The sequence below is a fragment of the Microcaecilia unicolor genome, chromosome 5 (genome assembly GCF_901765095.1).
Source record: "Microcaecilia unicolor chromosome 5, aMicUni1.1, whole genome shotgun sequence".
In the NCBI taxonomy this organism is placed as follows: Eukaryota; Metazoa; Chordata; class Amphibia; order Gymnophiona; family Siphonopidae; genus Microcaecilia; species Microcaecilia unicolor.
In genome coordinates this window covers 359,502,600-359,518,552 of record NC_044035.1, presented here as the reverse complement: position 1 = coordinate 359,518,552, position 15,953 = coordinate 359,502,600, and the positions used below count along the sequence as shown (strand labels likewise).

General features: G+C 44.1%; 1 protein-coding gene across 1 annotated transcript in view; it reads right to left on the bottom strand.

Moving 5' to 3' along the window:
• Window positions 1–15,531, bottom strand: part of CDH1 (cadherin 1) — a 104,573-nt gene extending 89,042 nt beyond the window's left edge. Inside the window, exons 1-2 of the mRNA XM_030204643.1 lie at window positions 15,426–15,531; window positions 15,059–15,170 (exon numbers count right to left, since the gene is read on the bottom strand). Coding sequence (XP_030060503.1) covers window positions 15,059–15,170; window positions 15,426–15,470 — 157 coding nt within the window. The 5' untranslated portion in view covers window positions 15,471–15,531. The remainder of the gene's footprint in view (window positions 1–15,058; window positions 15,171–15,425) is intronic.
• Between the last annotated feature and the right edge of the window lie 422 nt (window positions 15,532–15,953).

Below are 15,953 nucleotides of genomic sequence, written 5' to 3'. Positions count from 1 at the left end.
CAGACCCCAGCTGATTCCAGGTATCCCCTTCCCAAACTGGGACCTCCCTGTGCCAGTCCCAGACTCTTGAATTCTGTTCCTGTGTCTCCACCACCTTCACGCTGCCTTGGGAAAGGGAAGCGATCAAAACAGGATCTGTCAAATGTTTCATTGCAGTCCCGCACAAAGTAATTCATGATGTCCAGGCTGCCAAAAAGGACTGTTAAAAGACTCCAGAGGCTTTGGATGTGTGGCAGATTGGACTGGGCTCAGAGTATGAACTTCTGCCATACGACTGTCAGAAACCATTGCTAAATAAATGTTCAGAACATAGGAAGCAGGCAAGTGATGACCTTGTAAGATTCACTGACATTGCTCTGCTGTGTCCTTGTCCCCGAGCACCAAGTTCTGTTCTGCACGCCACTTAGAAAAAGGACCTTGAAAGGAAGAACACACTTCAGATGACCACAAAATTCAGCACAAAAACTACAAGCAGACTAAAGAGCCACTCTCATCACTTATTACTCCACCACAGAAGGGACGAAACACATTGAAAACAGCCCCCTCCCCCTCCCCACACTGTGACCTTTTGCTCCAGAACATTCTTTCAAGGTTAGCTCCTCATGCACTGTTACCTTCAAGTTATGGGAAAGTAACATGTCCCACCCCCACAAGAAAAGCAAGTTCAGCATAATCCACTCCCGGTTTTCCCGAGACTTCCTGCTCCTTGCTGAAACCTGCCACACCTCAAGCTCCGCAATGACATCAGCATTCAGCCGGGCTCTGAATCACAGCCCGAGATAAGAGAGAGAGAGTCACAGACGGAAAAGGAACTCACTCTTCCTCCGGATGCTCAGATCTAACATTTCTCTCCTTTTACCTGTCATGGGACCCCACTTTCTATCAAAGGAGGGGAGGGGGGGGGGGGGTTGTGCCACCTTGGTATTGACTTCAGTTTCGGCTGAAACTGTACGGCAAATTTCAGCTGCAGATTCGACCGTCCTCTAGAAGGTTACCTGCACCGAGTGACGGGTGTGGCTCTGGTCACCTTATTAGGCAGAGTAGATGGCGAATGGTGCCAGCGTTAAGGTGCGCAGAATGTTCAAAGGCCAGTAACGCTGGGAACAACGTGCGTGACAAAGATGGCTACAAGTAGCATTAAAATGTAGTCACTTAGTACATAAGCACCGCCATTCTGGGAAAAGACCAATGGTCCATCAAGCCCAGCATCCTGTCTCCGACAGCGGCCAATCCAGGCTTCAAGAACCCAGCAACCCCCCCCCCCCCCCCCCCCCCCCCCAAAAAAAAAAAAAAAAAAATTAATAATGTTCAATGGACTTTTCACTCAGGAATCTGTCCAAACCCCCTTTAAATTCCGTAAGGCCAGCTGCTGTCACTACATTCTCCGGCAACGAGTTCCAGAGTCTAACTACACGCTGAGTAAAGAAAAACTTTGTTTGTTTTAAATCTACCATATTCTAGCTTCATCTTGTGTCCCCTGGTTTTGTTGTTGTTTGAAAGTGTAAACAAACGCTTCACATCTGTCCGCTCTACTCCGCTCATTATCTTGTAGACTTCTATCATATCACCCCTCAGCCGCCTTTTCTCCAAGCTGAAGAGCCCTAACCTTCTCAGCCTTTCCTCATAGGAAAGTCGTTCCATCATTTTTTATCATTTTCGTCGCCCTTCTCTGCACCTTCTCCAATGCCTTTATATCTTTTTAGAGATGCGGCGACCAGAATTGGACACAATATTCGAGGTGCAGTCGCACCATGGAGCGATACAACGGCATTATAACATCCTCGTGTTTGTTTTCCATCCCTTTCCTAATAATACCCAACATTCTGTGCGCTTAGTTCTATGCAAATAATGTCCTTAGCTATTCCCTTCTGATGCTCAGAAACAAGAGCACAAACCGAACCCTGTCCTTACCGCTGAAAACCTAACGCTGGCGTTAGAGTGTCTGAAGAAAGACTTCTCATGCACCAACCTGTACACGCTTCGTGGGGAATGGGCAAGGCATGACGGTGACAATGACGTTTAATAATAAGTGACAAGATTTTTTTTTTTTGTCATTCCCAGACAGGGTGATGATTTTTCGCACTTCTGTGTATTGGTCCTGAAATTATCCCAAAAGCTCCATCTTTTTAAATATTTGCCTGGCGATACCGTCCCTGTCACCGCCTCTGGTTCTGACTGAGCATGCGCACAAGAGCTGTGCTTATCGCTCCACACACACTCCTAGAATAGCCTAGTGGTTAGTTAAGCGGACTTTGATCCTAGGGATCTGGGTTTGATAACCACAGCAGCTCCTTATGACTCTGGGCAAGTCACTTAACCCTCCATTGCCCCAGGTATGAATGAGTACCTGTATATACTATGTAAACCACTTTGAATGTAGTTGCAAAAACCTCAGAAAGGCAGTATATCAAGTCCCATTAACAAGATTCCATTCACAATCTCAAAGAGTAGCAACATTCCATGTAGAACCCCAAAGAAGAAGAAGATTCCGGAATCCCAAGGAGTGGAAGAGTAGCCTAGTGGTTGCTACTATTTGAGATTCTACAGGGAATGTTGCTAGTGGAGGAGTAGCCTAGTGGTTAGTGCAGTGAACTCTGATTCTGGGGAATTGGGTTTGATTCCCACTGCAGCTCACTGTGACTCTGGGCAAGTCACTTAACCCTCCATTGCCCCTGGTACAAAATAAGTACCTGAATATATGTAAACCGCTTTGAATGTAGTTGTGAAAGGCAGTATATCAAGTCCATTTCCTTTCCCTTAACTTCCCAATGATCAAGACTAACATCGAGCATATAATTGTGCTGTTCCCTACAGCTCCTGAGATCATCCCACCAGTCTCCCATCTGATACAGCAGTATCACTCCCACTGTTTAAAACATTAATTCATTAGCTTCTAAGATACCCCTCCTCCACTGGTGTGCTGTTAAGTCTTGTTCCGAAGGGGGAAAGCATTCATAACTTGGCTATTTCTCCACCTCTCTAGTAGCTTCCTTCCACCCTAGGCCTTTCCACCCAATTATAAAGAACAGAAGTCTGTAAAGATAAGTTTCATATACCTTTCTCTTACAGGGTGATCACTTGGGACATTTCTATGACAGCAGATAAAGACCCGCATAATCCATGTATTCCGCCTAATAAGGTGGCCAGAGTCGCACCCGTCACTCGGTGCAGGTAACACTCCTTCTAGAGGACGATCGAAATCGGGTGGTTCTGGCTGAAACCCATTCTGCAGCTGAAAACCGCCACACAGTTTCAGCCAAAATTGAAGCCAATACCAAGGTAGCATGCCCACCCCCCCCCCCCCCCCCCGTGACTGGTAAAAGGAGAGAAATGACAAATCATCATTATAGAGGTGTTAGTTACAAGTGACTATTCTATGAATCAGGTGGACAGAGAGAGAAGATCCTTAAATACCAATAAATGCAGTCAGAGACCAAGACAATGCAGATAAAGATACAGAAATATTCCCAGGCTGGATTTCAAAAGAATTTCCAGGCATGCCTGGATAAGTTGCCTATTCGCTAAGGAAGCTGTGACACCATGCAAGTACTTAGCAGTGAATTAGAGAGACAGATCGCATTGCCACATAGCCTGGCTTAGAAGTGAGGTTCAGTTCTATTGTGGTATTACAAAACAAACCCGTTTGGAGACATTACCCCAATGAAGGAATATTCCTGTCAAAGAGAAGGCAGATAGAGATGAAATTGCGATGCTTTTATGGCATTATAAAATGGAACCGGCGGGAAGTTAGGATTTTGGTTTTATTGTTCAATTCTGGAAAAGGTCTCTGTTGCCTCTATGAGAAGATGCATCCCTTCTTTGAAAACATGGAGGGTGCCCGTCCAGCTCTAGCAGTCACGTTGACGAGGCTGGTCGACATCTATTATAGCTCGTCGAGACCACTTATGTTGGTTGGGTTTCATACTGCTACCACCAGGTTCAGGTAAATCAGTTTTCCCCATGGGCGCAAACTGTATCAGAGAAAGGCACTGTAACCTTACCTACCAGGCTTTGTTCCCCTTCCACCTCACCAATCAGCTTTCCTACTGGGCCTCCTTAATCAGTCACTTGAACTGCGACAGCTTCATTGCTTTGGGACACTCTAAATCCTACCCTAAGCTAATGTTCAAACACCTTCCTGACCCCATTTGAAACTCTCTTTAAACTAGTCCCTCTCCTGTTATTTTATCTTATCAATCTATATGTTCAATCTTTGCTTACACCCTACGCTATCTATCAAAATGTTTTATTACGTGTTGACATTGTAAGTAACATACTATACCATACTTTCTATTGTTTGAATATTTTTCCTGCTCTAGTTGTCTATTGCTTATGTTTGATTTATTCTCGCTGTACACCACCTTGAGTGAATTCCTTCAAAAAGGCGGGAAATAAATAACCAATTCAGATTACACTGTTGAGATTTTATAAGCGAGTCAAGGCATGGCTGTTTTGATTATCTTTTCAAACATTTTGTGTTAATGTTGCGTTTTGCTCTTTTTTCCATTACTAGGTTTTGTTTTTTTTTTTTATGTACTGTGTTTATTGTAATTTATTATGTTTTTGTAAACTGCTTTTTGTGCTTTTGTGTGAAGGTCTAGATCAATAAAACTGAATTAATTTATTAGCAAGCCTTGTTCACAGTGGTCTTTTTGGAGAGAAGAGGGTGGTCCCACCTGCTGGTGCTTTCCTTCCCCGGGTGAAAGCACAGAGTGACAAGAGAGGAAGGGCATCTTTTATCAAACTGCACTAGCAATCCCCAGCAATGCCGACAAAGCCCATTCAAAGCCGCTAGCGAGGCTTCATAAAAGACACCCTAAGGGACCAACAGAGACTGCCTAAAGGGGGCGCTACACATAAATACATCTGTATATCTGGTTTTATTTTCTTTTTAGAAATCTGCATCAGGATTCTGGCTACAAAACAAACCCTGGATCCAGGGGTGTGCTGGTAAATTGTTAACAGGGGGCTCTCTCTCGCCAGCAAAGTAAAAGAGAATTCAGGAGGGGCCCAAGCCCACATTTTGGGATCCATTTGTTAAAGTAGCCATGGAGAACCGGCTCCCAAAATTCTTAAAAACTTAACAAACGGCTCTCGAGAGCCTGTGAGAGCCTGCTCCAGCACACCACTGCCTGGATCACAGCTTTAGTATTTCATTGCGAGTTTTATAATATTCTAGAAAACATCTTTACAGTATGATAAGGTATATTATCTAGAATTGCACTAGTCAGTTCACAAGTCGGATCTGTTTCCAACAGAAAGCCATGCAGAGACCGAGCTGAGCTTGGAGTTCGTTGGTAAAATGCATCAAAGCTACAGCATTTGCTTCCTGCTTCCATCTGATGTTCAATTATTAACCAAAGGAAAATTGTGCAGTGCACACAGTGCTCCGAGTTTTAAAAGGACGCTGTGACGTGCACACACAATGCCATGTGAAAAAGGGTTGGCACAGAACAAACGGTCCTCGGGTGCAACTCGCAACTGAAATTCTTTATTGGTACCACAGGACAGTACAACACACAACTTTTATAACGTGGCCAGATGAAAACACAGACGTCACTTATATTCACCTCTTTAAAAAAAAAAAAAAAAAAAAATTATAATGAATATCGTTTATCCCCATTGGGTTTTCCTTCAGTTTTAGCACAGCCACTCAGACTTGTCTCCCCCAGCCCCCCTTCCCCTTTCCTTATGGGTCCTCCTGTCTCATTTCTTGCATCTCTGGATGCTGAACCAGAAATGGTTATAAATTTGCAGCTTCCAAGGTGCGTCTCATGTAGGACATTCATTCACCGTTGAATTGGATGGAGGAGAAAAATACGTCAGTACTTCAAAATCACTCTTTTTCACCATTAAAATTGCCAATAGCAATCGCCTGGACTACTGCAACTTGCTTCTCACCGGTCTTCCACTCAGCCATCTCTCTCCTCTTCAATCTGTTCAAAATTCTGCTGCACGATTAATATTTCGCCAAAGTCGCTATGTCCATATCAGCCCTCTTCTGAAGTCACTTCACTGGCTCCCTATCCGTTTCCGTATACAATTCAAGCTCCTCTTATTAACCTATAAGTGCATTCACTCTGCTGCCCCTCACTACCTCTCCACCCTCATCTCTCCCTACACTCCTTCCCAGGAACTCCATTCACTAGGCAGATCTCTCCTAATTGTACCCTTCTCCTCCATCGCTAACTCCAGACTCCGTTCCTTTTGTTTCGCCACACCTTATGCCTGGAATAGACTCCCTGAGCCATTACGTCAAGCTCCATCCCTGGCCGCCTTCAAATCCGGGCTAAAGGCCTACCTGTTTGATGCTGCTTTTAATTCCAAACTTATCACTTGCTCGTAACCTTTATCTTGTCTTCCTCTCTTCAATAGTCCCTTTCCCCTTATGTCCTGTCTGTCTGTCCTACCCATATCCCTTATTTGTGCTGTCTGTCTGTCTTGATTTAGATTGTGAGCTCTTTTGAGCAGGGACTGTCTTTTCTTCATGTTCAATTGTGAAGCACTGCGTACGACTGGTAGCGCTATAGAAATGATTTGTAGTAGTAGTAGAAGCCTGCCTTTGCAGATCAGCAATGCGGCCGCGCAGGCTTCTGTTTCTGCGAGTCTGACGTCCTGCACATACGTGCAGGACGTCAGACTCACAGAAACAGAAGCCTGCGCGGCCGCGTTGCTGATCTGCAAGGGCAGGCTTCTACATGGAATGCTGCTAGCGGAATAGCAACATTAACATTCCATGTAGAATCTCCAATAGTAGCAACATTCCATTTAGAATCATTCCTATGTGTCCTTCTACCCTTATCCTTATTGGTCCTGTCTGTCTGTCCCGATTTAGATTGTAAGCTCTTTTGAGCAGGGACTGTCTTTTCTTCATGTTCAATTGTGAAGCGCTGCGTACGACTGGTAGCGCTATAGAAATGATTTGTAGTAGTAATTTAATCTCTGTTCTCTTCCAATACTTTACAAAACACAGAAGGAAAAAAAAAAAATCAGCCACGAATGGAACAAGCCACAAATAGAACAAAAAGTGGAGTCGATAATCACATATAGGAACCAGATGATTCTTTACTGGCAGCATCAATAGCATTTGAAGAACCCGACACAGCTGTGTTTCAGCCTGCATCAGGGGTCAAAAGACAATCTTGCTTCTAGATGACAGTAGAAATGAATCAATAGCTGCTTCATGAATCTTATACGCCTTATAAAAAATGATATAAATGCGGCACACTTATTTTGCTGCTGAAAACGGAACGCCTTGCTCACAGATACATCTAGAAGCAAGATTGTCTTTTGACCCCTGATGCAGCCAAATAATTAGCTAATCCAGGATGGAGTCAACTCTAAAAATCCCTTCCATCTCAGGTTCCACGGAACTCTTTCACCGCCAGAATTTCGTAATACAAAAATTGTAGCAAACATGCATTTGGGATATCCCACGTTGCTTGGACTTGGGTAAGTGACGGGAACACATGTATTTAATGATGCAAGCTGCCCTGTATCTTTACACCCCTTAGTCCTCTGTTCTTGGAACCTAGACTTCTTCTGGCCTACTCAAAGTCCACATTTCCTACCATCTGTAAAAAGGGTGAATTTCTATTTACCCTTCCTTCCTTTCTGCCACCACTGCCCAAAAGAAAGGGGATCTCACCTGCATGAATCTCTCATTCTTTGTTAGGGAATTTCTTGTATCCATAAAGCAAATTTAGGCCTTCCTGTATAAGCTTTGTGGATCCATCTCATTCAAAAAAAACCACTACATTATATAACCATACGTCCTGTAGCGCATTCCTTCCCTTATCTTTCCCAGCCCTACCTTGCTGGTTCTCGGATTTTTTGCATTCCATGTGAATTTCCTAATATAACTTTAACCATGTGAACATTGTCTGCATTTAAGTACAAACATTTTGGAGCATCTGCATATTAACAAGTGTCACTCTGCCAAATGATGACAGAACCCGCTCCATCTCTATTAAAAGTTTCTTATAAACCGATTCGGGGTTGTGACTGCGATGTAGCCCTAGATAATTCAGGGACCCGAGTGCTCACCCTTCCTCTTGGCTTCCTTTCTCCAACCTTCACTACTTCATATTTACCCAGGGCTTTTTTTTGAGGGGGTACTTGGGGGTACTGAGTACCGGCACCTTTTCCACTGTCTGCTAAACTTGACCCATGGTTCTCCTATTTTAATGAAAGAGCTCAGGTTCTACACACCAATTCTGCCTCGTCATAGATTCTATGACTGGTTGCAGGGGTCCTGGCTATTGTGGGGTGGGGGTCCCTCAGTGATCACCCCACCCCTGAAGGGTGGCCTGGCATTTGAGTACTGGCACCTTTTTTGCTAGACAAAATGCACTAGATTTACCAGAATTGATTTTCAACCATGAAAAAACATATGCAAAATTCTTCTGTAATCCGAATGAGTCTTCCTGCACTGCCTTTGAATTCTTCAGGTGCAACATTGTATCATCTGCTAATAATTTAATATGATATTCCTTATTTCCACTTGAATCCCTTCTGCTTAGCTGGGTTGCCTTATCTTTATCAGCGGAACAAAGATAAAAGAGTAAAGTCAGGGCACCAGAAACTGCCAATAGTCTTTATTGAACAATTAACCAAAGAGTTCCAAGAGCAATAGAATGTGCTTTCCCGTCACGCTATAGAGTTCCTTTTTCTTTTAGGATTATATTTATATGCAAATGCTTTGAATTGTCCATGCAACTAAGGTGATGTATCAAAACAATCAACAAAAACAAACAGTGGAGGAGATATTTGAAGATTGCACCGTCTGTACGTTTTCCACGTTCATCACCAACTGAAATTTGTTTATATATATATGACCCCTGATGCAGGTATAAATCGCCTAAAGATGGCCACTGTTGGGTCTGAACTCTTTGGCTCATTGTTGAATAAGGACTGTTAGCAATGTTGTCCAATGTCCTGTCTTTGCTCCTTTTCCATTGTGGAGTAGCAGCCTAGTGGTTAGTGCAGTGGACTTTGATCCTGGGGAACTGGATTCAATTCCCACTGCAGCTCCTTGTGATTCTGGGCAAGTCACTTAACCCTCCATTGCCCCAGGTACAAACAAGTACCTGTATGTACTATGTAAACCACTTTGAATGTAGTTTCAAAAACCACAGAAAGGCAGTATATCAAGTGCCATTAACAAGATTCCATTCACAACCTCAAAGAGTAGCAACATTCCATGTAGAACCCCAAAGAATAGCAAGATTCCGGAATCCCAAGGAGTGGAAGAGTAGCCTAGTGGTTAGTGCAATGGACTTTAAGCCATTGTGACATCACTGATGAGGTTGGCTCTTATTGGTGGAATGAGTGGAGGAGTAGCCTAGTGGTTAGTGCAGTGGACTTTGATCCTGGGGAACTGGGTCCAATTCCCACTGTAGCTCCTTGTGACTCTAGGCAAATCACTTAACCCTGTATTGCCCCAGGTACACGTAAGTACCTGTATATACTATACAAACTGCTTTGAATGTAGTTGCAATAACCACAGAAAGGCAGTATATTGTCCCATTAACCAGATTCCATTCACAATCTCAAAGAGTAGCAACATTCCATGTAGAACCCCAAAGAATAGCAAGATTCCGGAATCCCAAGGAGTGGAAGAATAGCCTAGTGGTTGCTACTATTGAGATTCTACATGGAATGTTGCTAGTGGAGGAGTAGAAGTGAGCCAAGTATCGGGCAATCAAGCCATTGTGACATCACTGATGAGGTTGGCTCTTATTGGTGGAATGAATGGAGGAGTAGCCTAGTGGTTAGTGCAGTGGACCTTGATCCTGGGGAACTGAGTTCGATTCCCACTGCACCTCCTTGTGACTCTGGGCAAGTCACTTAACCCTCCATTGCCCCTGGTACAAAATAAGTACCTGAATATATGTAAACCGCTTTGAATGTAGTTGCAAAAACCACAGAAAGGCAGTATATCAAGTCCCAGTTCCCTTTCCCTATTTGAGATTCTACATGGAATGTTAATGTTGCTATTCCACTAGCAACATTCCATGTAGAACCCCAAAGAATAGCAAGATTCCAGAATACCAAGGAGTGGAAGAGTAGCCTAGTGGTTGCTACTATTTCAGATTCTACAGGGAATGTTGCTAGTGGAGGAGTAGCCTAGTGGTTAGTGCAGTGGACTTTGATCCTGGGGAACTGGGTTCAATTCCCAATGTAGCTCCTTATGACTCTGGGCAAGTCACTTAACCCTCCATTGCCCCAGGTACAAATAAGTACCTGTATACACCACGTAAACCGCTTTGAATGTAGTTGCAAAAACCACAGAAAGGCAGTATATCAAGTTCCATTTCTCGTTCCCTTTATCGTCAAGGGCTCTACAGAAAGCAAGATTGGGCATCATTCTTTGACCTTAACTTGTAAGTTCTCTCAGCCTCCTGAATACAGAAAAACCTGGAACAATGCAGACAACGAAGTAGAAAGTAACAGAGTTATTCCTTCCTTTAAAGAGCAGCAGCTTTTAAATGTGGTTATTTACCAAGGCCGACTCACCGATGAGTAACTATTTTATCGGTTTACTCAGACTAGGATAAACCTACCCAAAAGACTGTGGCTTTCATTTATCCGAAAAGAGACTTGTACACAGTCCCTAAAGCCAGAAGAATGATCCAAAATGCAAGGAGAGAAAGAGCAAGGGGTCAAGATATGCAACATCAGAAAACATTTGTCATTGATAGGGTGCAAAGAGCCTCCCAGGACAGATCTGGAAATCCTAGGACAGACAGACAGAGCAAAGGGATCAAATACGTTCTGTAGTACTGCAGGAGCTTAAACACAGTAATATATGTCCAACAATTATTTTTCTAATGTAAAAATAGAGCAAAGACTTTGGCAAACGTTCAGTTAATACAAGGCCACATCTAGGGTTACAGCTGCGATATTAAGGACAGGAGACGGGCTCGTGCCAGGAGTTTCACAACACAAAGCGAAAGGACATTTTGCTATGTACATATATAAATACCATATTACATGGATTTATTTTCCCTCCTCCTCCTCTGATCTTCCAGTCCAATCAGAACCAGCCTCTATTGGGCTACGGCACTAGAAACCTTCAATCTCAACAACATGGAGATTTACATCCGTCTACTAAATCAACCCAACGGTCACAGCCACAAGCTACCCCTGGACATGGCTGTGCACCCTACATCTAGCCATTAAGTGTCAATATTGAGCAGTGAAGGAAACTTCAGCCTCGCTCAGGGGCTGTAACCACTGCATTCCCAGATCTGACCAAACCAGAGCCAGGAATTCAACCCAACTCCCTCTGCAAAACACTGCCAATAAGTCCCAATTTACTTTTTAAACGTCTGCTAATAGAACGCTGCATCTGGAGCTTTCCAAAAGATTTCTCAGGTCGTTTCTTTTCAGTTAAAGCTGAATGATTCACCAGAGGAAACCATCATTGTCAGATACACCTGTCACCTCGTGATATTTTTTCTTCATAATAGACCTGGCGTTCTTTGTGTTGCTTTTCTTGTTCTCTAGTTACACAGAAACAGGGGAACAGAGACAGACCATTTGGCCAATCCAGTCAGCCCATCCACAACCCATTCCTCTCCATCTTCACTACTTCCACTGGGAGTCCGTTCCATGAATTCATCACCCTCTTGTGAAGAAGTCTTTCCTCAGGTTACTCCCGAGTCTGTCCCCTTTTTTACCTTCATCCTCTGCCCCCTCATTCAATTGAAAGAAAGAGACTCATTTTCTGTGTATTTAGGCCCATATAGGTGAGACCTCGTTTAGAATATTGTGTACAATTCTGGAACCCCCCACCTTCAAAAAGATATTAACAGATAAAGGCCATATGACCCATCATCTGTAACCCCTAACTCTTCCCTTTCCTAAGCGATCCCACGTCTTTTTAAATTCTCACACAGTCCTCGACTCCACAACCTCCACCACCCTTTCCGTGATATTATACTTTCTTAGATTACTCCTAAGCCTATTCCCTCTTAACTTCATCGTATGCCCCCTCGTTCCAGAGCGCTCCTTCAGTTGAAAAAGGCTCTCTTCCTGTACATAAATGCCCTTGAGATATTTAAGCGTCTCTATCATGTCTCCTCTCTCCCAGCGTGTACATGTTGAGGTTCATAAGCCTGTCCCTACACTGAGGTTCACTTTCAGAGTGTGAATGTATTTGCTCTCCGAGTGCCGCTGTATTTCTTATATTTTTCTCAAATAATGGCGTTCCTTTCTTTCATACACTTTGTTTGCTTGTACACTGCCTTGCCGTGTCCCCATGAAAGAGTGGTATATCAAATAAACCATACAGCATTTCATATATTTCAAAGAATTTAAACATTATCAGCCCTAATGCCCAGCATCAAACCTTAGCCAGTTTATCGTCAAATGCAGGCTGAAATAAAACAAAATTTCAGAACCTTTTTAAACATTTCCAGATTCCTCTTAGATCTTAAAGAGGAAGGAAATTAATTCCAAGTCTTTGGTCCTGCTATATAAAAAAAACCATGTTTCTATTTATTTAAAATTTAATATACAGCTTAATGCAATAAGTGACCTGAATGAAAGGGAAATGGGACTTGATTTACCGCCTTTCTGAGGTTTTTGCAACTACATTCAAAGCGGTTTACATATATTCAGGTACTTATTTTGTACCAGGGGCAATGGAGGGTTAAGTGACTTGCCCAGAGTCAGAAGGAGCTGCAGTGGGAATGGAACTCAGTTCCCCAGGATCAAAGTCCACTGCACTAACCACTAGGCCACTCCTCCACTCCATGCGATAAACTCCATGAAGCAGATTGCAAAGGCCTGGATGGATAATGCAGGTGCAAACTTGACTAATAATGTTCCAATGGAAGTTTCTTTTTTTTTTTTTTTTTTAAATTTTATAATAAGTTTATTAAATCATAACAATACACCACAGAAAATGCAACAGAACAAAACACACAATATGGTACAGAGTGCTGAGTTCTAACCCTAAAATTAGTCCTTATTCTAAAATTAGAAACTTATTTTGGAAGTTTCTTTAAAACATTACAAACTAACAACATCATCGTGTATTGAATTCTGCAACCAAGGTTGGGGACACGTGATCAAATTTCGATAAGCCACACAAAATGCTACCACACGTGTATCTGTGAAGACCTGAACATTTTTCTAGGTAACCCAAGAGATAGACTGCTACAGTAATTCAAATGCAGAATAACAATGAATAATCGTCCTGAAATTTTCAAGGGTCAAATTATCTCTTGTCCACATGAAATGTTTCTGGCAAGATCCTTCTGCAAACCCTACCCTTCTCTTTTCTTATTTTATGACTTGGAATAATTTTCTATCATTTGCCAATGTGATCATTTCACTCCTATCTCCAGATAATACATGAATATATTAAATAACAGAGGTCCAGTACAGAGCCTTAGGACACTCCGCTACGGACACTTTACTGACCATTTAATCCTGCTGTGTTCCCCGTCTTAACCAGTCCCCAACTGGGCATTGCCACCTACCCCAAATCTTTTTAATTTGCTAAGGAGTCTCGCGAGGGACTGTATCAAATGCTTTTTAAAACTTCAAAATACACCCATCAGCCAGCTCACCTGTATCCAGAGGTTATTTACACCTTCTAATTACATCTAATAAACTGTTAAGACAAGACTTGCCTTTGCTGAATCCATGCCAACTCAGTCCCCATTATGTCAATAAGCAGATACCAGCACAGTAATAGCTCAGTAGAAAACTCCCCCACCCTACCATCGTCAGCTACACCTACATTCAAACAGCACATGTAGGGTTTGGGTCTACATCTATTTTTAACCAAGGAAGCAAAGGGCAGGTTTTGCAAAAACTCAGGCTGCATTAGAGGAGCTTGAATTGAAGGACAGAGTTAACCTCAGGATGGACAACTCACCTAGATGGAGGTCTGATCTGGGGGTGGGGAGTTGTTTACTGGCTTTTGGAAAATCCAGGAAGCTGAGATCTGGAAACTTTAGCCCGAGGCACAGGGCAGCGAGGGGGGGGGGGGAGAGGATGGGTATAGGTGAGCAGTGGGGCAAGGCAAGACTGGTCCTTTAAATTTGAATAGAAGAACTCAGCTACATTCCTTGACCATGACTGCCCAGGCAGTTGTTGGGATGGGCTTTTCTCCCTGCTCCTCATAGGTGGCTTTTTCCCTCCCACCCTATCTTAAGTTTTCTTTATGCCCTGTAGTAATTTGATTAAGTCAGGATGACTTCATGTACTGGTCGCAGCTGGTGGACACCCAAGCTACAAGGCATTGGCTCATAGGGGATGAGCTACGAGAACAAGTATCACAACAAGATCATCACGTTTCCAATCAGGGATCATTTGAACCAGATCAACTGCATGGAGGTCCTTGTCATCGATTAGCCCTTGCTGTTAAGGGAGGGGGGGGGGGTTAAGGGTCCTGTGCGCTGCTTAACTGTTGGGCTGAGTGGTGCGGGTGGTGAAAACATTGCTCTATTATATGTAGCTCGGGTGATGTCGTTATGAAGATCAGGTATACATATCAAATATCACATCACACCTTAGGCTATGAGCTTATCTTGTTGGGCAGACTGGATGGACCGTACAGGTCTTTAACTGCCGTCATCTACTATGTAACTTACTCATTTAATGTTCAAAATGAATGAACCTGTGGCCTAATTTTGACAGTAAACAGTGTGAAGATGGTTATTATCCTTTCAGATCTACCTCTTGAAAAACTCTATGAACAGACAGCACCAAAACTCTACAACTGAACACAAAAGCTACCTTTTCCATTCCAAAAACTCTATGATAACCACATCAAGTACACATTGCACAACACTATTGTAACTCCACCAACATGTAAATTGGAATTCACTTTGAACCGAAACTTGTTTTGGGATAATAGTGGGATACAAGAATGCATGTGTGTCTTAGTAGAACAGTATTGGGGGGGGGGGGGGGGGGGGTCATCACACGAGTTCAGGACGCTGGCCGGGGGCCAAAGAAGCTATTACTAGAGACAGCTGGAAAGTTCAAATCCCCCCCCCCCCTCCAGTCCAAACGCTGACCCACCACCGCATCTTACCTCTGCCCAAGACGGTTCCGCTCCTGACCGGGCTCCGGGCCACGGGGAAGGTGTAAGTGTCCGAGCTGAAACCGGGCTCACACGGCTCTGTCGCCCCCGAACCTCGCCCCACCTGGCCGGAGACAAAAGGCATAAAGAGATCAGTGGGGGAGGGGAGTTGCACAACTTGCACTAGCTGCAGCACTACAGCAAAGGAACAGAACATCGGAAAGGGTCAGCGACCGACAAACCTATAGGGACGGCGGAGGGGGGCAGTGAACCCCCAGATCTGGCAGGTTCCAAAGTCGCAAACGCCCTCCAACCACCCCACTTAGGGCAACCGATCGCTTACAGGGATTCTGCTGCCCCAACCCCGGGGCACCTTTACCTGCAAAAGGAGGCAGAGGAGGACACAGAAGGAGCGGACGCTCATGGCACAGGATGATCTGATCCCAAATGTCGGACTTTGCTATGGATAAGAACTTCCTGCTCCCGAGGGATCGGGCTCCGGTGATTACAGACTGAAGCTCCTCCCACGGCCCCGCCCCTCTCGACCTTTCAAACAGACCAGGTGAGCTATTAGCATGTGTCCGCCCAGATGAAGGGTCGCCATTGGCTGCTGCCCCCGTCGCCCCGCCCACAGTTGGGTTTCGAGGTGAGCAGGGAGGGGGAGGACTGGGTGGAGGAGGCCTTTGCTGAAGATCCTGTGCGTGGGCTGCTCTGAAACTGGAGTGAAAGGAAAACTAGTGCAGACAAAAGGGAGATAAATGGTTGCAAAACTAAAAGAGGAGCCAGAAATGGTCCAACAGTGGCCAGTCCAGGACCAGGTCACAAGTACCTGGCAGAAACCCATATTCCAATCCCAGGGCAAGCAGTGGTTTCCCCCATGTCTAGCTCAATAATAGACTATGGACTT